Source organism: Cherax quadricarinatus, chromosome 19 (genome assembly GCF_038502225.1).
Source record: "Cherax quadricarinatus isolate ZL_2023a chromosome 19, ASM3850222v1, whole genome shotgun sequence".
NCBI lineage: Eukaryota > Metazoa > Arthropoda > Malacostraca > Decapoda > Parastacidae > Cherax > Cherax quadricarinatus.
The window spans coordinates 48,203,544-48,228,026 of NC_091310.1; the positions used below are offsets into that span (position 1 = coordinate 48,203,544).

General features: G+C 41.6%; 1 protein-coding gene across 6 annotated transcripts in view; it reads left to right on the plus strand.

The window, feature by feature from the left end:
- Window positions 1-17,812, plus strand: part of LOC128688145 (pneumococcal serine-rich repeat protein) — an 88,364-nt gene extending 70,552 nt beyond the window's left edge. For 5 of the 6 annotated variants that reach the window (XM_070086813.1, XM_070086812.1, XM_070086811.1 and 2 more), the window contains 2 exons: window positions 1,972-2,099; window positions 15,937-17,812. In XM_070086813.1, coding sequence (XP_069942914.1) covers window positions 1,972-2,099; window positions 15,937-16,093 — 285 coding nt within the window. In that variant the 3' untranslated portion in view covers window positions 16,094-17,812. The remainder of the gene's footprint in view (window positions 1-1,971; window positions 2,100-15,936) is intronic. The other variant, XM_070086815.1, reaches the window with a different exon arrangement.
- The last annotated feature ends 6,671 nt before the right edge of the window (window positions 17,813-24,483 follow it).

The following is a 24,483-nucleotide window of genomic DNA, read 5'->3' on the forward strand; positions in this document are numbered from 1 at the left end:
CACACACACACACACACACACACACACACACACAAGGTTAGTTCCAGAGCTAAGGGGAATGTCCTATGAAGAAAGATTAAGGGAAATCGGCCTGACGACACTGGAGGACAGGAGGGTCAGGGGAGACATGATAACGACATATAAAATACTGCGTGGAATAGACAAGGTGGACAAGGACAGGATGTTCCAGGGAGGGGACACAGAAACAAGAGGCCACAATTGGAAGTTGAAGACACAAATGAGTCAGAGAGATAGTAGGAAGTATTTCTTCAGTCATAGAGTTGTAAGGCAGTGGAATAGCCTAGAAAATGACGTAGTGGAGGCAGGAACCATACACAGTTTTAAGACGAGGTTTGATAAAGCTCATGGAGCGGGGAGAGAGAGGGCCTAGTAGCAACCGGTGAAGAGGCGGGGCCAGGAGCTAGGACTCGACCCCTGCAACCACAAATAGGTGAGTACAAATAGGTGAGTACACACACACACTTGGCAGGGCCAGGAGCTATGTCTCGACCCCTGCAACCACAAATAGGTGAGTACACACACACACACACACACACACACACACACACACACACACACACACACACACACACACACACACACACACACACATACACACACACACACAAACACACACACACACACACACACACACACACACACACACACACACACACACACACACACACACACAACTAACAAGCCTGGTCTGACAATTCGCCCCTAAGTGTAAAGTTATGAAGCTTGGGGAGGACAAAGAAGTGTACAGACGGAGTACAGGCTCGGAGGACAAAGGTTGCAAACCTCATTCAAGGAGAAGGACCTTGGGGTGAATGTCATACCAAGCATATCCCCTGAGGTACACATCAACCTAATAGCTACCGCAGCAAATGTACGTCTGGCAAATCGAAGGATAGTGTTTCGATACCTAAGTATTCACAACACTTTACACTATGTGTGTCAGGCCCATATTGGGAGTGTGCAGCACCAATATGGAACTCAAACCTGGTCAAGCACATCAAGAAATTGTAGAAAGAGCAGAGGTTTGCAATAAAACTAGTCCCAGAGCTAAGGGATGTATACTATGAGGAAAGGTTAAAGAAACTCAACCTGATGACACTGGAGGACATGATGGCTAGGTAGGACATGATTATGACGTACAAAATACTTAAAGAGGAATTGACAAAGTGAACAGGGACAGAATGTTTCAGAGACTGGAAATAAGAACACGAGGGCACAACTGGAAATTGAAAATTCAGATGAGCCGTAGGGAAAGTAAAGAAGTATTTTTTCAGCCTTAGTGTTTTTAGGAAGTGGAACAATCTTGAGAGTTACCTGGAGTTTACCTGGAGAGGGTTTCGGAGTAGCAGTAGATGCTGTAACTTGATCCCTGCAACCACATATAGGTGAGTACAGTCCATGTGTCTGTCGACAAGTGTCTTTTGATAAATGGTAACTAACACACAAATTCATACCCCAACTAAGCAACAGGCCAAGTGTCTATCGACAAGTGCCTTTGAGAACAGGTAACTAACAGACATACAGAATCACATAAATTATTCAAGAGTGAAATGGACTGGCAGATTGTATTTATCCAGATTTTAAGAAAATTTCTGAGAGATGAAATAATTTATCACAAGCCTGGTGTTCTGGGGTATGGGAGTGACCGTCTAGCTTCGGCTAGGCGCCCATACTTATCTGGGATCTGGCTATGTGGATAAAGTACTGCCTACTTTGATGCTAAGTGTGCAGATTCGAATCTTGCTATGAACTGAGAGACAATGTCTATAAATAATTTCGCCCATTTGCGAATTGTTAAGCACACACATACATATATATATATATATATATATATATATATATATATATATATATGTGTGTGTGTGTGTGTGTGTGTGTGTGTGTGTGTGTGTGTGTGTGTGTGTGTGTGTGTGTGTGTGTGTGCTGTAACAGGTTTTTATTATAATACAGAAGGCGCGGGTGGCAGTGATAGCTGGTATCAGTGTGGTAGGTGTGGTGGTCACTGGTGTGGGCATTATCATCTTCACCTCCAACAACCTGTGTTCCCGCACCAGTGTTCTCTACATCACTCACGAAAAGTAAGTACACATTTCATTTATGTCATCAATGCTAAGAGAGTGTGTGTGTGCGCTCACCTATTTGTGGTTGCAGGGGTCGATTCACAGCTTCTGGACCACGCCTCTTCACTGGTCACTCCTAGGTCCACTCTCTCCCTGCTCCATGAGCTTTGTCGTATCTCTTCATAAAGCTATGTATGGATCCTGCGTTCAATACATCACTCTCCAGATTGTTTCACTGACTGGCAACTCTGTGAATGAATAAATATTCCCTAACATTCCTGTGACCCATCTGATTTATCAGCTTCCGCTTGTGTCCCCTTCTTGCTGTGTCCCCTTCTTGCTGTGTCCCCTTCTTGCTGTGTCCCCTTCTTGCTGTGTCCCCTTCTTGTTGTGTCCCCTTCTTGCTGTGTCCCCTTCTTGCTGTGTCCCCTTCTTGCTGTGTCCCCTTCTTGCTGTGTCCCCTTCTTGCTGTGTCCCCTTCTTGCTGTGTCCCCTTCTTGCTGTGTCCCCTTCTTGCTGTGTCCCCTTCTTGCTGTGTCCCCTTCTTGCTGTGTCCCATCTCTGGAACATCCTGTCCCTATCCACCCTGTCAATTCCCCTCAGTATTTTATATATCGTTATCATACCTACCCACATAAACTACTGGGAACGGTTGAAGGTCCTTGATCTGTATTGCCTCAAACGCAGGCGAGAGAGATACATGATAATATACACTTGGAAGGTCCTGGAGGGTTTGATATCAAACCTGCACACGAAAATCACTCCATATGAAAGCAAAAGACTCGGCAGGAGATGCAACATTTCCCCGATGGAAAGCAGGGGCGCCACGAGTACACTGAGAGACAACACAATAAGTGTTCGGGGCCCAAGACTGTTCAATTGCCTCCCAGCATACATAAGGGATATTACCAAGAGACCCCTGGCTGTCTTCAAGAAGGCACTGGACAGGCACCTAAAGTCAGTACCTGACCAACCGGGCTGTGGTTCATTCATCAGCTTGCGTGCGGCCAGCAGTAACAGCCTGGTTGATCAGACCCTGATCCACCATGAGGCCTGGTCTCAGACCTGGCCGCGGGGGCGTTGACCCCCGAAACCCTCCAGGTAATCATGTTCCCTCTATCTCTTCTGTTCTCCAGTATCGTCAGGTTGATTTTCTTAACCTTTTCTGGGACTAGTCGTATTGCAAACCTTTGCACTTACTTTAATTTCTTGATGTACTTGACCAGGTGTGGGTACCATACTGGTGCTGCATACTCTAATCTAGGCCTGACGTACACGGTGTATAAAGTCTTGAATAATTCCTTACTCAGGTGTCAAAACTATTTTTAGGTTTGCCAGGCACCCATATGCTGCAGCAGTTATTTGGTTATGTGCCTTAGGAGATGTGCTCGTTATTGTACTCACTCCAAGATCCTTTTCCTTGAGTGAGGTTTGCAGTCTTTGGCCCCCTAGCCTGTACTCTGTCTGCAGTCTTCTTTCACCTTCCCCAGTCTTCATGACTTTAAAGTTGTTGGACCAGGCTTGCAGCCTGCCGAGATCCCTTTGTAGTCCTACCTGATCCTCTTGATCCACTTAAATACTCTGCAGTAGCCTCACATTATCTGCAAACAAGGACACCTCTGAATCTGTCGCTTCCTTCATGTCATTCACATATACCATAAACAGCACTGGCCTGTAATCCAGATAAACCAGACCCTAGGACTGACTCTTGTGGAATTCCGCTCGTCATAGGTGTCCACTCTGACATCTCGTCACGTACCATCATTCGTCGTTTCTTTCCTGTCGGGTATTCTCTGATCCACTGCAATGCATTTCCTGTTATTCCTGCCTGCTCCTCCAGCTTTTTCACTAATCTCTTGTGTAGAACTGTGTCAAAAACCTTCTTGCAGTATAAGAAAATGCAGTCTACCCACCCCTCTCTCTCTTCTGTCTTCTGTCACCTTGTCGTAAAACTCCAGCAGGTTTGTGACGCAGGATTTTCCCTCCCTGAAACTGTGCTGGTTATTGTGTATAATCTCATTTCTTTCTAGGTGCTCCACCAGTCTTTTCCTCATAAGCTTCTCCATGATTTTGCATACTTTGCATGTCAGTGACACTAGTCTGTAGTTTAATGCTGTAAAGTAAAAGGACACATACTGTCGGTAATTCTACCAACATGTATACAGTTCAATGCTGCCTATCTCCTTTCTTAAAAATTGGGACTACATTTCCTATCTTCCACACCTCAGGTATTTGCCCTGTTTCGATAGATGTGTTGAATATTGTTAGTGGCACACATAGTGCCTCTACTCACTCTCGGGACCCACTGAGAGATGTCTGGTCCCACCGCGTTTGTGGTATCTAGCTCACTTAGCAGCCTCTTCACCTCCTCCTCTGTCTCCATTGAAAACACTTCCTTGAGTCTCCTGTTGAGCTCTTCGCATACTTCTTTGTCATTTCTTGTGATCTTCCCTTCCTCAGTTTGATTACCTGATCATTCTTTCCTCCTTATGTGGTTGTACATCTTTGGGTCAGATTTGGCTTTCAATGTTATATCATTCTCATATTGCTGCTGGGCCTCCCTCCTTATCCATGTATATTCATTTCTGGCTTTTCAGCTTATCTCCTTATTTTCCTGGGTCCTTTGTTTTCTATACATTTTCCATTTTCTAGTGCACTTAGTTTTGGCTTCTCTACACCTTTGAGTGAACCAAGGGCTCGTTTTGGTCTTCCCATTGTTTCTGTTGCCCTTGGGTACGAACCTCTTTTTTGCCTCCTTGCATTTTGTGGTCACTTATTCCATCATTTCATTTAATGATTTTCCCAACAGTTCTCCTTTTCCCTGTACCTCGTGTAGGAAATTCCTTGTGCCTGTGTAGTTCCCTCTTTTGTAGTTTGGCTTCTCCCATCCTACTCGTGCTGCTTCACTCTCCACTTTTAACTCTACAATGCATTTGAAGCTCAGGACCATGTGATCACTAACTCCCAGGGACCTTTCATATGTGATGTCCTCAGCGTCTGAATTACTGGTTCATTCTCTCCTCTGTCTAGTAGTGTCCCTTACATGTTGATACATGAGGTTTTTCAGTACCAACTCTATAATCTTGGGTCTCCACATTTCTGGTCATCTACAGGATGGGTACGGGGTACATCATAAAGATATTAAACCACCTAAAGACCATGTGGCTCCAGGTTTTCCCAGTCAGTCTATTTGTGATTGAAATCACCCACAACTAGTAACTTTGCCCTACCCACATGGGCCATTCTGGCCACCTCAGCTAGTGTGTCTGAAATCACCTACAACTAGTAACTTTGTCCTACCCACATGGGCCATTCTGGCCACCTCAGCTAGTGTGTCCACCATTGCTCTGTTACTCTCATCATCATAGTCTTGTCTTAGCCTCCTGCTATTCTGTTGCGGGTTGCACACCACTGTAATCACTACCTTGGGACCCCCATTCTGTGTAGTCCCTTTCTTCCATTCTGTCCATTTCCTCAAATTTCCACTGTTTTTTGATGAGCATTGCAACTCTTCCTCCCTCTGTGCTCCCTCTACCTTTCCTCAGGATGTGATATCCAGATGGAAAGATCACATCTGTTATCATGCCCATGAGCTTTATTTCCATGAGCCCTATGATGTCTGGGGATGCCTCCATGATTCTTTCATGCCAATCCTCAAATTTATTTGTTATTCCATTTGCATTTATGTACCATACCTTCAGCTTCTTTTCTAATACTGTGGTCTGGAGGGTTTGTAGGGGCTGGGGGAGTGAGAGACTTGGCAGAATACTATGGGGGCTGCTGTGAAGGTGGAGTTTGTGGCAAGGGGTGGGGGCTGTGTACGGAGTGTGGATTTTGGGTTAACTTGTTTGGTTGTGGTAGGGTTGTAGGGGTTGAGGGTCTTCTGTGGGTGGTTCTGAGGGAGGTTGTGTTTCTCTTCCTCCTGAATCTGGGCTTCCCTGCCCATCTCTAACCTTGACTTTCTTTCTTGCCCCTTGCATCTTTGTATACTCTCTCTCTAGGTACACCTGCTAGTAATTTGATGAGCCCCTTAGTTGTGCTTTCTTCTGCAGGATCCAGTTTTGTACCATTTCTGACTTGAAAATCAATTTGACTGGATGGTTTCTTACCCTTGAAACCCCTCCCCCCCTATTCTCTGAAAATTTGTCAGCTGGGTCATTCTGTCTTATCTCTTTCATGATATTTTCAATCTCTTTTTCCTCTCCCTGTCGTTTTTTTCGTAAGTTGCCCCTTCGGCCTTCCAAAACCCATGAACAAAGATTCACCTCTCCTTTTTATCCTCCCATTGCATTTCCCTTCATATTTCATGATCCAATTTAAGCATCTCCATTGCTGCTTTCCTTAAAATTTCCTGGCTCTCTCGATGTGTGTGTGTGTGTGTGTGTGTGCATGTGCATGTGTGTGTGTGTGTGTGTGTGTGTGTGTGTGTGTGTGTGTGTGTGTGTGTGTGTGTGTGTGTGTGTGTGTGTGTGTGTGTGTATGTGTTCTCTCAACGACTATGATGGCTTCATTTACTGTTTGAGAGGCTCATAAAATGTTCATCATTTCAGATTGAATATCGCATTAAATATATACAGTATATATATATATATATATATATATATATATATATATATATATATATATATATATATATATATATATATATATATATATATATATATATGCAAAACAACCACTGTGAAAGAATGGAGAAATTCCAAGCGCTTTCTTGACTACTCACATTATCAAGGAACTATGAAAGTAAAGCATCAAAGGAAGGTATATAAGGGGTCTGACCAACACTTCTCTATCAGATCCCACAACAGTTAAACACGTGACGCGCGCCGGCCCAACTGGACAGGTCCTTCGCACAACCCACCAACAAACTATTCTACCCAAGAAAATTTAAAAAATTATTATTTGTCCAGTGTATTATTAAACTCTTCCCAAATTCTATTAATTATAACTATTAATTATAACTTCTGAGTGTAAAACTTATCATTAAATACAAATTTTGCATCAACAATGCAAAGTTTAATGATTGTAGGAACTGGCAATGGTAAATCATGGTCAACAAGTTCTTCGGATAAGAAACTTAATAAATCATCAACAGGAACTTTTGTAAACAAGGAAGTAACATCAAAACTAACCATGTTAAAATCATTTAAGTCAGTCAAGGAGCTTAATTTATCAACTAAGTCTATGTTGTTTTTAACATTAAAGTTAGAAATTTTGCCAACAATAGGGCAATAAATTATCCAAAATGGCTTGTTGATATTTTGAGCCCTATTGTTGGCAAAATTTCTAACTTTAATGTTAGTTGATAAATTAAGCTCCTTGACTGACTTAAATGATTTTAACATGGTTAGTTTTGATGTTACTTCCTTGTTTACAAAAGTTCCTGTTGATGATTTATTAAGTTTCTTATCTGAAGAACTCGTTAACTATGATTTACCATTGCCAGTTCCTACTATCATTAAACTTATTAAACTTTGCATTGTTGATGCAAAATTTGTATTTAATGATAAGTTTTACACTCAGAAGTTTGGTATGGCAATGGAAATCCTCTTTCACCTGTTCTTAGTAACCTATACATGGAATTTTTTGAAACAAGGTTGCTTAACACAATCCTCCATAATAGAGCTAAATGGTTCAGATATGTTGATGATATTTTGTGTCTTATGCCCAAAAATGTAGATATACACCATTTCCTTGGAAAATTAAATAGCTTAGCCCATTCTATAAACTTTACTGTTGAGTTTGAAGAAAATAACTCATTGCCTTTTCTAGATGTTTTAATTATTAAGGGTAATGATGAATTCAAATTTAAAATTTACATAAAACCTACAAATAACTGTTCCTATGTCCACTATTATTCTTCGCATCAAGATAGAGTCAAACTGTCTGTTTTCTCATCAATGTTTTTGAGAGCTTTACGAATTTGTAGTCCTGAGTTCATAGATGAGGAAATATCCAAAATTTATGAAATAGGTAATGATTTAAAATACCCAAGAAATGTAATTGATAAATCTTTTAAAGTTGCTAGAAATACTTTTTACAATCCAAAAAGGGACAACCAGCCTTATTCAACTAAAAATATGTTGGTTCTCCCTTACCATGAAAACTTGGTTGATATGCCTTCTCTTCTTAAGACTTTTAATATTAAAGTTGCATTCAAAACTCTTGATACAGTAAAAAAAACTTTTGATAAAGAATTCCCCCCAAAATGCTGATGGATGTGTCTATAAGATTCCTTGTAAAATTTGTGATAACGTTTATTACGGTCAAACTGGTAAAAATCTCGAACTAAGATTAAAACAACATAAATATAGCATTAGAACTGGACAAGATTCCAATGCTCTATTTATTCATGTAAGAGATTTTAACCATCCAATTGATTTTCAAAAAGTTGAGAAAATAGTATCAAGCAAGTCTATGGTCGACAGGAATATAATTGAATCTTGTTTCATGAAAAACTGTTTTGACAATAATATGAATATTTCCTTTGGTTTATATAAATTAGATCCATTTATAATTAATAGAATTTGGGAAGAATTTAATAATACACTGGACAAATAATAATTTTTTAAAATTTCTTGGGTAGAATAGTTTGTTGGTGGGTTGTGCGAAGGACCTGTCCAGTTGGGCCGGCGTGCGTCACGTGTTTAACTCTTGTGGGATCTGATAGTGATGTGTTGGCCAGACCCCTTATATACCTTCCTTGGATGCTTTACTTTCATAGTTCCTTGATAATGTGAGTAGTCAAGAAAGCGCTTGGAATTTCTCTATTTTTTCACAGTGGTTGTTTTGCATATTCTGAAATCACCTGTTTACTGTGATCTTATTGCATATATATATATATATATATATATATATATATATATATATATATATATATATATATATATATATATATATATATATATATATATATATATATATATATGGTACACTACTTTTGACAGATATGAAAGACTGAAAAAAATATACCATAACCCACTGTACTGCCAACGAAGAACTTTCGTTGCTCGCATAAATTCAGTCAACCACCTAAATTACTGGAAACGTTTGAAGTTCCTTGACCTGTACTCCTTGGAACATAGGCAAGAGAGATATATTATTATCTAAAACTGGAAAATTCTAAAGGGATTGGTTCCAAACCCATAAATCATTCCCAGGGAAAGTAAGAGGCTTGGATTTTTTGTTTAATAAAACTGGTAAATTAAACGTTATTCAATAAATGCACCTACACAGCCTAAACTTCAAAAAAAAAATTCATTTTATAAAATGCATCAGCCATTAAAGACTGATGCTGTTCAGAAATGTGTTATTTAAATCAGGGTGAAGTGCTACAGTCCTATAGGGGCTAGGGAATGGGAGTTATTCGGATTCAATCCAAGGAATGGGAGGTAACACCCGGTTCCTTGGATCAAGAGCCCCTCGCCAGCATCAAGGCATTCTCCTTGAGAAAGCATAGTTCACTTACTTAAAGCAAAAAATTCTATATCATTTACCAAAAACCAGCACTTGGAAGAAGGACGTCATGGCGACGGTAGTCTGCCATGGATCATTGTCAAGTCACAACTGGGGGTGAAGAAAATAAAGATGGATTGAAGATAATACGGTGAGGGACATAGAGGAAGGGATTAGCAGTAGCAGTAGTATTTGTTGTAGTAGTAGTTGTGGTGGCATTGTCCTCATCGCCTCCGAGCCGTGTGGACGAGCTGCGCAGACGCTCCTGTTTGAGTTTGTTTTGCGCAGTTTACCTGATTGAGCTGCCCCTAGCGTTGGTTGGTGGAAACTTTATTTTCTCCAACATGGCGCTGAATAGCAGAAGAAGAATCAACACTGTCTGCATTGAGATGATCCGTGGTGCTGTCACAGGATCCAACATGGATTTATTATTACCAGCGATCATTCGCGATACCTATGGTATAGCAAATGAGGAGATATGTGGTGTCGCATTAAATGGAATGACAAGAATCTTCGTTAAGATGACGTCTGCACAAGTCTACGAGGCAGTGGTCGACAAGTATCAGGAGACCATCATACAGGTTAATACAGCTGTGTCGGTGAGACTTCATGATGTATCTCGACATTACACCTGGGTGAAAATCAGGAATGTGCCTTTTGAGGCGACTGATTTTGATATTACCAGTGAACTGCGTACTTATGGGACGGTTCACGTAGCCACAGCAGGGAGATGGGCAACTGGACCGTATGCAGGTGCGCTGGAAGGCGCGTATACAGTTAAAATGACTCTTCGGCACCCTATTCCTTCATATATTGTGTTGAAAGAATTAAGGACTCAAGTCTATGTAACGTATGCGGGGCAACAACGTACGTGTCGGCTATGTGGGTCATATGACCACATCGCGGCGCAGTGTGAGAAACGAAGTGGGTACCCGGCACAACAGCAACGGCAACAGCAGCAACAGCAACAGCAGCAACAGCAGCCAGTGGACGAGGTTGGCGATGAGCGAGAACAGTCTCTTGCTACACCGCCCCAACAACGGTTGTCATGGAGTGAGGAGGTAGACAAAGAAAAGGAGCTTGAATCGCCAGTTGTAACGCTACAAGGAGAATCTCAGTCATTGGACATACATAAGGTTTTTGAGGAGAGACTACCTAATATGGGTGAAGAAGTGGCGGCGTCTTTGGTAAAGGCGTTGGATGACTTGTTAGAGGAATCGGTCCTAGATCAGGTGGAAGACCCAGGCTCAGTTCTGGGGAAGGCTGTGAATGATGGTATGGCAGAAGATGACGGTTTGTCGACGAGAGAGTCTACAGGATTGAAGGTGCATGCAGTAGAGGTGGAGGTGCATCAGGACGGTGCTTCAGATGTCAAAATGCAGGTGGAGGGCGGGACACGAAAGAGGACTGCAGCATCATCGGATTCTGATGATGTGCTAACTCCTGCCCAACGCCCTGGGAAAAAGTCTTGGGTGGAGGTACAGAAGAGAGGGAATGGTGAACCCAAGGATCAAGGGATTGCAAAGGTGATTCCCAACAAAGGGGGGAGGGACAGAGGTGTTGCAAAACGAACTGGGGTAAAGTCAATGCCGGGGACAAAAGGAAAACCCATTTGTTGAATTCAAGTGTTTTACTATAAATATTAACGGGTTGAGAGCTGAGAGGAAGCTTAAGTGGTTTAATGAGTATTTGGTGCGACTTGGTGTGGATGTGGTATTCTTACAGGAACATAATTTTAGGCCTGGTTATGAGTTGGATATGAGTGGTTATAATGTGTACATGGAACATGCGACACGTTTGAAAGGTGGGGCTGCCATTTTGGTAAAGGAAACTAGCCCGTTTATAGTAAGGCGTAGTGAAGGGGGGGAGGGGAGGGTAATTAGGGTGGATGGAACTTGGGGTAGGGTTCCCATTAGTTTAGTATGTGTATATGGTCCGGCTGAGGGTGACGTGAGTATTAAAACTAAATTTGTTCGGGACGTGCTGGTCTATTTTTTACGTGGTTTACCGAATGTTGCAATAATAGGCGGAGATTGGAATTGCGTGATACGTCGTAAAGATGTGGAGCCCAGAGGTGCGGGGTGTTGTTTGGGTATATTGGGGGATATATTGACCGGGGTGGGGTTAAAGGATGTGTGTGGGGGGGGAGGGATGGTAGAGCATACCTTCATTAAACGAGGTTATGCGGCGAGGTTGGACCGAATGTACGTGCCTAGTGCGGTTACTGTGCGGAGGGTGGATGTGATAGATGTGGTTTTTTCGGATCATAGAGGAGTGGTAATAGATGTGGATATTGAGGGTGTGCCTCGGAGGGGTCCATCATTTTGGAAATTGAATGTAAAGTTATTAAAGGAAGAGGATAGTCTTTTGTCTTTTGGACATATGTGGGATCGTTTAGTGGTAGAAGCACCAGGGGATGTTGCCATGGTTAATTGGTGGGAAACAATAGCTAAAAAACGTATTAAGGAATATTATATTAATCGAGGGAAGAGATATAATCAGTTACAATACGGTTTTCAAAAATATTTAGAGGGGCAGTTGCGCGACTGTTATGCACAAATTAATGCTAATTATCCTGTTATTGAAATTGAAAGTTTGAAGGAAAATATCCGGAATTTACAAAATGAGAGGTTTGATGGGGAAAGGCTTAAGGGCGGGATTGAGGAGGTTTTGTGGGGAGATCGGCCGTCGGCGTGTGTGTTGCGGAGTCAACACACACGTCGCAAGGCAATGGAGTTAATGGGGTTGAATGTTCAGGTAGGTATGCAAGGGTATAAAGTGGACCAGGTGTTGACGACGACTGAGGGTATGAGTGGGTATATTGATGCTTGGGTTAAGTTGAAAACGCAAAGTGTGGGAATAAGTGAAATAGCATTACAGTCAATTGGAAGGTTTGTGCAGTGTGAGTTGACAGAGCATGATCGATTCGTTTTGGAAGGGCCGATAACGGAGTGCGAGACATGGGTAGCTTTATCCGGGGCGCAATTAGGAAAGGCACCAGGAATTGATGGGTTGCCCAGTGACTTTTATCTCCAAAATTGGAGCGTTTTAAAAGAATTTTTGGTAAGATTATTCAATATCATTAAGCGGGATCGGGTTTTAGGGGCACAGCAGCGGATGGCTGTGGTCGTTTTAGTGCCTAAAGGTGAGCCATTAACAGTTAAAGACTATCGTGCTATTTCGTTATTGTGTGGTGATTATAAGATTTTTGCAAGAATTTTAGCTAACAGAATAAAAAAGGTCCTGGGTAAAGTGATCGATAAGGGACAATATGGGGTGCCGGGAAGGTCTATGTATGACGGGCATGGTTTGATTAGAAGTTTTATTGAAGAAAGAGTAAAATTGGGAGTGGGGGGGGTGTTGGCTATAGATTGGGAGGCGGCATATGATAGTGTAGAAAGGGAAGCGTTATGGAAGATTATGAGATGGCAGGGGTTTGGAGAGGAAATTATATCATGGGCCAAATTAATGTATCAAGATGCATCCTTGCGGGTGCAGGTAAATGGAAGGTTAGGAGAACAAATTCAGATGAGCAGGGGTCTACGTCAAGGTTGTCCCCTTTCACAAATATTTTTTGCGTGTTTACAGGATCCCTTTTATAGAGGAATTAGGGCCTTATTGGCAGCAAATGGGGTTGGTGACGAAAGGGGTGGGGGGGCTGGCATTGTTGGATATGTTGATGACACAACGATTTTAGTAAGTGGTAACAGGGATTTGCCTCGGGTGGAAAAGTTAGTAAATGTTTTTGAAAAGGCTTCTGGCATGTCAATTAATAAGGAGAAAACGAAGTATATGGATCTTGGAGATAGGTTAAGTGAGGAATGTGAAGTAGTTGAAAGGTGGAAAAAGGTGGACCAATTACTGATATGTGGGATCGTTTATGTAAGTGATATCAAGTTAGCACAACAAATAAATTCAGTGCGTATTGTAGATGGTGTACTGAAGCGCCTCAGTGGTTTACGAGCTGCACACTTAACTTTGCATCAAAGAGTAATTACAACGAATGTCCTATTATATAGTAAACTTTGGCATGTAGCAGCAATATATCCGATACTTCGTAGTGAGATACAAAGGTTACAAAAGCGCGTTTTTAGATTCATTTGGGGTACTGGAAGCGAATGGTTAGGTAGAGCGGTTGTCACACTCCCGGTTGGCCGTGGAGGGCTGGGTCTTATAGCTGTTGAAAAGAGGATTATGAGTGTGTATTTGAAACGTAGTTATAAGCGGGAGGGGGGGGCGAGGGAAGGCGGACTTCATAAGATACGTCAGGATATGCAACGGTGGTGGGTGGGTAGGGAGTTCATAATAGGTGAGGCAATGTTACGGGTCATCATAAACATGAGCGATCCTTCACATATTAAATTGGGAAACCTTGATGGGGTGGAAGGTAAGGCAGTGGTAGCAGTGGTAGAAGGTGTTTATCCGATGTATGATTGGCGTAATATCTGGGGGCGTTTGAACAAATTACGTTTAAAACCTAAAGTACGAGAAGTAATGTATAGATTTTTACATGGGATCTTACCGTCTGGAATGGTTTTATTCCATAAGAGAATACGGGAGGATGGGATATGCAAGGCTTGTGGTGGATGGGAGACTGTTTTCCATATAGTGTATTTTTGCGAATGTATTGAACTAATAAGGGTTTGGTTGGGTAAGGTAATAAGGTTAGTGGGAGGGGGGGGTTTGCAGGTGTTGAGGGTTTTAAGCTTAGACATAGGTGGGGTGAATCAGATGGTAGAGAATGCGGTAGGGTATATAATTACGGATTATATTTATATGTCTTGGGCTATGAGAGGAGCGAACGTGTGTGAAAGAATTAATGCATTAACAGCAACTTTTTATAGGACAAAGTGTAGAAATAAGGAGGTGTATGGGGGGAGATGGGAGAGGGATTTAAGTGAGGGTTATAGGAATTTCACTTTACGGGATTTACGGGAGTTGAAAGGCAGGTAAGGGGGATGAAATGGGCTGGTTTCCTAGAATGGGCGGTAGCATGATGAGTTTGATGAATGTTATATGAGGTATGTCTGGGGTGCAATTTTAACATTATTTGTTCTGAGTGTTTCAAGTACAATACAGTTATATTTGGAATTATCGACTTATAACTATGTATGTGTATGTGTGTATATATATGCATGTGTTGTATGTGTGTATTTGTGTATGTATGTGTATGTGTGTATGTATGTATATATGTATGTGTATGTGTATGTATGTGTATATATATATATGTATATGTATATATATATGTATATGTATGTATATGTATGTATTGTATGTATGTTTACTTTCTTGTATATACCTTTAATGGTTTTTCTCATGAACATTTTCAATGATATACAATACATATTTTCTATGCGCATTTATGATTTTGATACAATGTGTAAATGTCAAAATGGCTTTTTATGTTCCAGTTTAATTTACAATTGTATTTTTGTAAGCACAATTGATTTGGTGCCAATAGAAGTATGTAGTTTAAGAGTTTTACGAACCCTTGAAGTTGTAAGAATTGGATGAAGTTATTCATGGTTGAGTTGACGTAATATTATAACTGACGTTGTAAGTGATTGTGTTCAATTAGACAACATACTTTATATACTTATTTATATGTATGTACATGTATGTAAATTGAAGTCTGATTTTAAAGGTGAAGAGTGGGTTTTCCTTTTTTGTTCTTTTTTTTTTTTTTTTTTTTTTTCTCTTGATGGTAATACAAGGTTGTATCATGTACACCAACAAATATGGTTAGGGGAATGTGGTAAAATTTTCGTGTTGATTAGACATTTATAATACAGATGAAATACTAGGCTTAGGTTAGGGTAAATTTATGATAATTGTGGAATGTTCTTTGATTCAAACTGCTCTTTATTATACTTGTATTTTATTATTCTAGTGTAAATTAAGAGCAAGGATGATTAATTTGAGGAAGAGTTAATATAGGTTTGCATGTTTTTGCGAAAGTTAACTTATCCACATGTAGCTAGTATAGGACAATTTTAAGCTTCGGTATCTGATTTTATATGTAGGTAATAGTGGTCATATTTGTTATATTGTAATGTTATTCGTTAATGTTTCAATATCTAATGTAACGTTTTTTCAGTTATTTGTTCATATATTGTCATCTTTAGGGTTTTTCCTTTTGTCTATTGTCTATTGTTGGTTTTAAATAAAATATAAAAAAAAAAAAAACGCCTCCTACTATGGCTGATGGACTGATCACATCAAAACTAATATGTCTACTGCCTCCAGTGTTTTCCTGTATTCGACTGAAGAGGCCTGTAGTGCAGATGAAAAGTTTCGGCAGATACCAAAGTGTTGCAAATAGTTTAAAATAATTACCACAGAATCATAAGAAATGTAGCAATGATTAACGTGTGTGTGTATGTGTGTGTGTGTGTTGCAGGTGGAGCAGGAGGCCCCTCACCCACGTCTACCTTGACGACGGCTCCTCTGGCATCATCAATGCTTCTTACGTCAGTTACCCGGAACTAGGTGCCACCGAGAGAGAAGCGAATGATGGCGTTCATCTCCCCATGACCACATTCAAGGTGGACCCATGAGCTGAAATCATCTTATCAAAAAATTCATGGTGGACCCATGAGCTGACACCATCTTACGATCACCACATTCATGGTGGACCCATGAGCTTACACCATCTTACCATCACCACATTCACGGTGGACCCATGAGCTAACATCTACCCTGGCTGATGTCCCACTCTCCCATTACACTAGCTAACAAAATATAACTTTTTATCTAGTTAAGAAACCAGATTGCTGGTTTTAAGCTAACTTTGATGCTCTGATGGCGAATCTGAGCTTGTTTAATCTCTCTCATTTTTTTTTTCAATATTATAATGAATATTTTGGCTATTTAAAGTTGAAGAACCACATGAAATATTGATCTTCCTCAACGTGAAGCTTATTGTTAGGTTCCCCTGATATAATCTTCATGGTGGACATGTCTTAGTGAGACAGTTCAACGTGGGGTTCTAGTTCACAGGAACTGTGATTTCAGCCTCATAAAATAAGCCAGAAACACGTTTGTTAAATGTAAACGGAAACCTTTGTTGGTGGCCTGTTATTATTATTATTATTATTACTGTTAGTAGTACACCACTAGTAATGGGTAGTGCCTCTACCTTCCTCAGTAGTACACCAGTACCGGGTTTACCTGGAGAGAGTTCCGGGGGTCAACGCCCCCGCGGCCCGGTCTGTGACCAGGCCGCCTGGTGGATCAGAGCCTGATCAACCAGGCTGTTACTGCTGGCTGCACGCAAACCAACGTACGAGCCACAGCCCGGCTGATCAGGAACCGACTTTTTTTTACCTTCCCCAGTAGTACACCAGTACCGGGTAGTGCCTCTACCTTCCCCAGTAGTACACCAGTACGGGTAGTGCCTCTACCTTCCCCAGTAGTACACCAGTACGGGTAGTGCCTCTACCTTCCCCAGTAGTACACCAGTACCGGGTAGTGCCTCTACCTTCCCCAGTAGTACACCAGTACCGGGTAGTGCCTCTACCTGGCCCAGTAGTACACCAGTACTTAGTGCCACTTCCTAGCCCATAGTTTAATAACTTTATTATGCACCACATGCCTATCCTGTGGGTAGTTGTAGTAGTCACCCCATCCCATCCCAGGGGTAGTAGTTATAAGCTTACAGTGGCACATAAATGCAGGTAGAGTGATACAGGAGGACCTCATGTATTTGTTGATAATCGTGTAAGAATTATATCATATATTTTTTCCTGTAATGAAATACTATATCAGTAAAATATAAATCACGATATCATGACTAGAACAGTTCACAACAAGCCAACAATTTTTAGAGAAAAAAATCGACCTGGGCCAGTATAAATCTGAAGGTATTGTGCAGTGCTAGAGTGATATACTGTGCTGTGAGGACTGTGTATTGTGAACACTGAGGATGTACAGCCAGTTCTGGGAAGTACTCTGAAGTACCTAATGATTTATGGGGAAGAAACAGCCTTATGGTACTCTACAGTGAAGTGCTCTGGGAGGTGTTGTGAGGGGACACTTTTGTACACCAGTGTTGTGTGAACTACTGTTATGTATTCCAGTGTTGTGTGTACCACTGTTTGCCCCAGTGTTGTGTGTACCACTGTTTGCCCCAGTGTTGTGTGTACCACTGTTTGCCCCAGTGTTGTGTGTACCACTGTTTGCCCCAGTGTTGTGTGTACCACTGCTGCTGTGCACCAGTGATGCTCTGTATACTCTGTAAATTACTGCCATATTGTTAATAAAGTTAAAGTTTTCATTTTTAATGTTCATTGCCGCACCCTCACACCACACAGCCTCACCGAGGTAGTCTAGGTTAGATAAGATCCGTCAGGAAACAAGTGTTTCTTGACGCAGGTGGTAATCATATGATGACCAGCCACTGCAGCTTTTGGTCATCTGACCGAGGCCTTCCACTAGCTTACTCGTCCACCCTAAGATTATTAATAATCTAAATGATATATATTTACACCGAGGTAGGAAAAGACAAAAGAACATAAATTCACCATTATTCATTTAACAACTGAAAATGTACATATAAACATACATAAACATTTTCATACATATAGTGTATACTGGATGTAAGCAATAGTTGCAAGATTTCCCCGTCAACTTACAGATTTGTGAAAGAATAGAATATACTGTACAGTGGGAAGTTAGGTTAGTCCCCCAACCCCTTATGGATTAAATCGTTGTTGACTGGTGATGAACAGGTTACCTGCAGTCTTAAGACCCTCGTGTAGTCGATAGGTTTTAAACCCCATTAACCAACCAACCTTATGAGAGAAAAAAAAAAGACCCGCAAGTAGTTGCTATCTAACAACATCCTAATTCTCCTACTCCTCTTACTACTACTGGAGTTTACCTGGAGAGAGTTCCGGGGGTCAACGCCCCCGCGGCCCGGTCTGTGACCAGGCCTCCTGGTGGATCAGAGCCTGATCAACCAGGCTGTTGCTGCTGGCTGCGCGCAAACCAACGTACGAGCCACAGCTCGGCTGGTCAGGAACCGACTTTACGTGCTTGTCCAGTGCCAGCTTGAAGACTGCCAGGGGTCTGTTGGTAATCCCCCTTATGTGTGCTGGGAGGCAGTTGAACAGTCTCGGGCCCCTGACACTTATTGTATGGTCTCTTAACGTGCTAGTGACACCCCTGCCTTTCATTGGGGGGATGTTGCATCGTCTGCCAAGTCTTTTGCTTTCGTAGTGAGTGATTTTCGTGTGCAAGTTCGGTACTAGTCCCTCTAGGATTTTCCAGGTGTATATAATCATGTATCTCTCCCACCTGCATTCCAGGGAATACAGGTTTAGGAACCTCAAGCGCTCCCAGTAATTGAGGTGTTTTATCTCCGTTATGCGCGCCGTGAAGGTTCTCTGTACATTTTCTAGGTCAGCAATTTCACCTGCCTTGAAAGGTGCTGTTAGTGTGCAGCAATATTCCAGCCTAGATAGAACAAGTGACCTGAAGAGTGTCATCATGGGCTTGGCATCCCTAGTTTTGAAGGTTCTCATTATCCATCCTGTCATTTTTCTAGCAGATGCGATTGATACAATGTTATGGTCCTTGAAGGTGAGATCCGACATGATCACTCCCAGGTCTTTGACGTTGGTGTTTCGCTCTATTTTGTGGCCAGAATTTGTTTTGTACTCTGATGAAGATTTAATTTCCTCGTGTTTACCATATCTGAGTAATTGAAATTTCTCATGGTTGAACTTCATATTGTTTTCTGCAGCCCACTGAAAGATTCGGTTGATGTCTGCCTGGAGCCTTGCAGTGTCTGCAATGGAAGACACTGTCATGCAGATTCGGGTGTCATCTGCAAAGGAAGACACGGTGCTGTGGCTGACATCCTTGTCTATGTCAGATATGAGGATGAGGAACAAGATGGGAGCGAGTACTGTGCCTTGTGGAACAGAGCTTTTCACCGTAGCTGCCTCGGACTTTACTCTGTTGACGACCACTCTCTGTGTTCTGTTAGTGAGGAAATTATAGATCCATCGACCGACTTTTCCTGTTATCCCTTTAGCATGCATTTTGTGCGCTATTACGCCATGGTCACACTTGGCGAAGGCTTTTGCAAAGTCTGTATATATTACATCAGCATTCTTTTTATCTTCTAGTGCATTTAGGACCTTGTCGTAGTGATCCAATAGTTGAGACAGACAGGAGCGACCTGTTCTAAACCCATGTTGCCCTGGGTTGTGTAACTGATGGGTTTCTAGATGGGTGGTGATCTTGCTTCTTAGGACCCTTTCAAAGATTTTTATGATATGGGATGTTAGTGCTATCGGTCTGTAGTTCTTTGCTGTTGCTTTACTGCCCCCTTTGTGGAGTGGGGCTATGTCTGTTGTTTTTAGTAACTGTGGGACGACCCCCGTGTCCATGCTCCCTCTCCACAGGATGGAAAAGGCTCGTGATAGGGGCTTCTTGCAGTTCTTGATGAACACGGAGTTCCATGAGTCTGGCCCTGGGGCAGAGTGCATGGGCATGTCATTTATCGCCTGTTCGAAGTCATTTGGCGTCAGGATAACATCGGATAGGCTTGTGTTAACCAAATTTTGTGGCTCTCTCATAAAAAATTCGTTTTGATCTTCGACTCTCAGTCTGGTTAGCGGCTTGCTAAAAACTGAGTCATATTGGGACTTGAGTAGCTCACTCATTTCCTTGCTGTCATCTGTGTAGGACCCATCTTGTTTAAGTAGGGGCCCAATACTGGATGTTGTTCTCGACTTTGATTTGGCATAGGAGAAGAAATACTTTGGGTTTCTTTCGATTTCATTTATGGCTTTTAGTTCTTCCCGCGATTCCTGACTCCTAAAGGATTCCTTTAGCTTAAGTTCGATGCTTGCTATTTCTCTGACCAGTCTCCCTACGCATTTCAGATATATTGACCTCTTTTAGCCGCTCTGTTATTCTTTTCCGTCGCCTGTAAAGGGAGCGCCTGTCTCTTTCTATTTTACATCTACTCCTCCTTTTTCTTAGAGGAATAAGCCTTGTGCATACATCGAGTGCCACCAAGTTAATCTGTTCTAGGCATAAGTTGGGGTCTGTGTTGCTTAGTATATCTTCCCAGCTTATATCGATTAGGACTTGGTTTACTTGGTCCCACTTTATGTTTTTGTTATTGAAGTTGAATTTGGTGAATGCTCCCTCGTGACTAGTCTCATTATGTCGGTCTGGAGCTCCACGCATACATGTCTGAACCTCAATTATGTTGTGATCTGAGTATATTGTTTTTGATATGGTGACATTTCTTATCAGATCATCATTGTTAGTGAAGATGAGGTCTAGTGTATTCTCCGGTCTAGTAGGCTCTATTATTTGCTGGTTTAAATTGAATTTTGTGCAGAGATTTAAAAGCTCGCGTGAGTGTGAGTTTTCATCAGAGGTGCCTCCTGGTGTTATTACTGCAACAATATTATTTGCTATATTCCTCCATTTTAGGTGCCTTAAGTTGAAATCCCCCAGGAGCAAGATGCGTTAAAATCTATATGGTATACATCGTCTGGAAATTGGACGTAATCAAGTCTGATCAAAAAAAAAATAGAAATACGTAATACAACTATTACCTAATGAATCTTAAACTAGTCATAAGTTTGCCTGTGATACTCCAATATAGGAGCTTCAATAGAAACTATGTATCGTACCAATACAAAAACATTCATATTGCTAAATTTACGTACTGTAATGCAGTTACTTAGCCTTAATACCAACATCCTCCATAATCTGTACTAATATAGAGTTTGGAATTAATCTTAGTTTGCCCGAAATGCCTAGTCATGCTAGGTGTGATATTGTCCCTCTATGTAATTAGTGTTTTATAATATGTAAACCACACAATATCCTCTAATACGTAAACCCCGCATTGTAACCTTTATAGAGAATAAACTTGACTTGATTTGAGTATAGTTGTAACCTCCCCGGATGAATACCTCTCCACCAGCATCAAGGTATTCCTCCTTGTAGGCTCATGTAGCCCATATGTACATTACATGGGCCTACATATAGGCTACATGGGTCTACATAGAGGCTACATGGGTCTACATAACGGTTACATGGTCCTACATGAGCTTACATAGAGGCTACATGGGTCTACATAGAGGCTACATGGGCCTACATAGAGGCTACATGGGCCTACATAAAGGTTACATGGTCCTACATGAGCCTACATATAGCCTACATGGGTCTACATAGAGGCTACATGGGCCTACATAAAGGTTACATGGGCCTACATGAGCTTACATAGAGGCTACATGGGTCTACATAGAGGCTACATGGGCCTACATAGAGGCTACATGGGCCTACATAGAGGCTACATGGGCCTACATATGCTACATGGGCCTACATAGAGGCTACATGAGCCAACAGAGACTACATGGGCCTATATAGAGGCTACCTCTCAAGGGAGGTTCCTTGATGTTGGTGAGGGGCTCTTGATATAAGGAATTGGATCTATGCTCCAGTTCCCTGAATTAAACCTGAATACCTTCCACATCCCCCCCCCAGGCGCTGCATAATCCTGCGGGTTTAGTGCTTCCCCTTGATTATAATAATATATAGAGGCTACGTGAGCCTACATAGAGGATACACGGGCCCTACCTATAAGCTTCATGGGCATATATATATATATATATATATATATTTATATATAAATATATATATATATATATATATATATATATATATATATATATAGATATATATATATATATATATATATATATATATATATATATATATATATATATATATTTATATATATATATATATATACATATATATATATATATATATATATATATATATATATATATATATATATACATATATATATATATATATACACACATATATAAGCTTCTTGGGCTTGAGGTTCCTGAACCTGTATTCCCTGGAACGCAGGAGGGAGAGATACATGATTATATACAGCTGGAAAATCCTAGAGGGACTAGTACCGAACTTGCACACGAAAATCACTCACTACGAAAGTAAAAGACTTGGCAGACGATGCAACATCCCCCCAATGAAAAGCAGGGGTGTCACTAGCACGTTAAGAGACCATACAATAAGTGTTAGGGGCCCGAGACTGTTCAACTGCCTCCCAGCATACATAAGGGGGATTACCAACAGACCCCTGGCAGTCTTCAAGCTGGCACTGGACAAGCACCTAAAGTCGGTTCCTGATCAGCCGGGCTGTGGCTCGTACGTTGGTTTGCGTGCAGCCAGCAGTAACAGCCTGGTTGATCAGGCTCTGATCCACCAGGAGGCCTGGTCACAGACCGGGCCGCGGGGGCGTTGACCCCCGGAACTCTCTCCAGGTAAACATATAGACTATATGGACAAAAAAAACTGGCAGGAAATGGCAGAAATCGTACACCAAATCCAGTCATTCCTGGAGTGGAACCACAGTCGATGGCCTCCACTCCAAACCAACAGATACAGATACTAATGCCGGAAAAAAATCCCCCCCCCCAGTACCAACAATACCACCAGTCCGATAACATTCTTCTTTGCAAATATACAGGGTCTAAAGCCAGCAACAAACAACAAAATACCTTTCATCCGTGGACTGCTTGCAGAGGCAAAGGCAATGATCGTGGCTTTCACTGAGACCCACATAAAGAATCACTTGAACAACGAAATATGGATCCCAGGTTACAACCTATACAGATGTGACAGAGTGAACAGGCAAAAGGGGGGGGGGGTTGGCCTGTACATTGCAGAGTCACTTGTTTGCACAGAACTGCTTAATGCCTCAAATGATGTAGAGGAAGTTTTAGCAGTAAAGGTCGAGAACCAAAACCTAGTCATTGTGGTAGTCTACAAGCCTCCGGATGTAACATCCCAGCAATTCCAGGAACAGCTGTTAAAAATTGACCACTGTCTGGAAAATCTTCCAGCTCCTGCACCCAACATCTTGCTCCTGGGGGATTTCAACTTAAGGCACCTAAAATGGAGGAATATAGCAAATAATATTGTTGCAGTAATAACACCAGGAGGCACCTCTGATGAAAACTCACACTCACACGAGCTTTTAAATCTCTGCACAAAATTCAATTTAAACCAGCAAATAATATAGCCTACTAGACTGGAGAATACACTAGACCTCATCTTCACTAGCAATGATGATCTGATAAGAAATGTCACCATATCAAAAACAATATAATCAGATCACAACATAATTGAGGTTCAGACATGTATGCGTGGAGCCCCAGACCGACATAATGAGACTAGTCACGAGGGAGCATTCACCAAATTCAACTTCAATAACAAAAACAAAGTGGGACCAAGTAAACCAAGTCCTAACCGATATAAGCTGGGAAGATATACTAAGCAACACAGACCCCAACTTATGCCTAGAACAGATTAACTTGGTGGCACTCTATGTATGCACAAGGCTTATTCCTCTAAGAAAAAGGAGGAGTAGATGTAAAATAGAAAGAGACAGGCGCTCCCTTTACAGGCGACGGAAAAGAATAACAGAGCAGCTAAAAGTAGTCGTCAACAGAGTAAAGTCCGAGGCAGCTACGGTGAAAAGCTCTGTTCCACAAGGCACAGTACTAGCTCCCATCTTGTTCCTCATCCTCATATCCGACATAGACAAGGATGTCAGCCACAGCACCGTGTCTTCCTTTGCAGATGACACCCGAATCTGCATGACAGTGTCTTCCATTGCAGACACTGCAAGGCTCCAGGCGGACATCAACCAAATCTTTCAGTGGGCTGCAGAAAACAATATGAAGTTCAACGATGAGAAATTTCAATTACTCAGATATGGTAAACATGAGGAAATTAAATCTTCATCAGAGTACAAAACAAATTCTGGCCACGAAATAGAGCGAAACACCAACGTCAAAGACCTGGGAGTGATTATGTCGGAGGATCTCACCTTCAAGGACCATAACATTGTATTAATCGCATCTGCTAGAAAAAT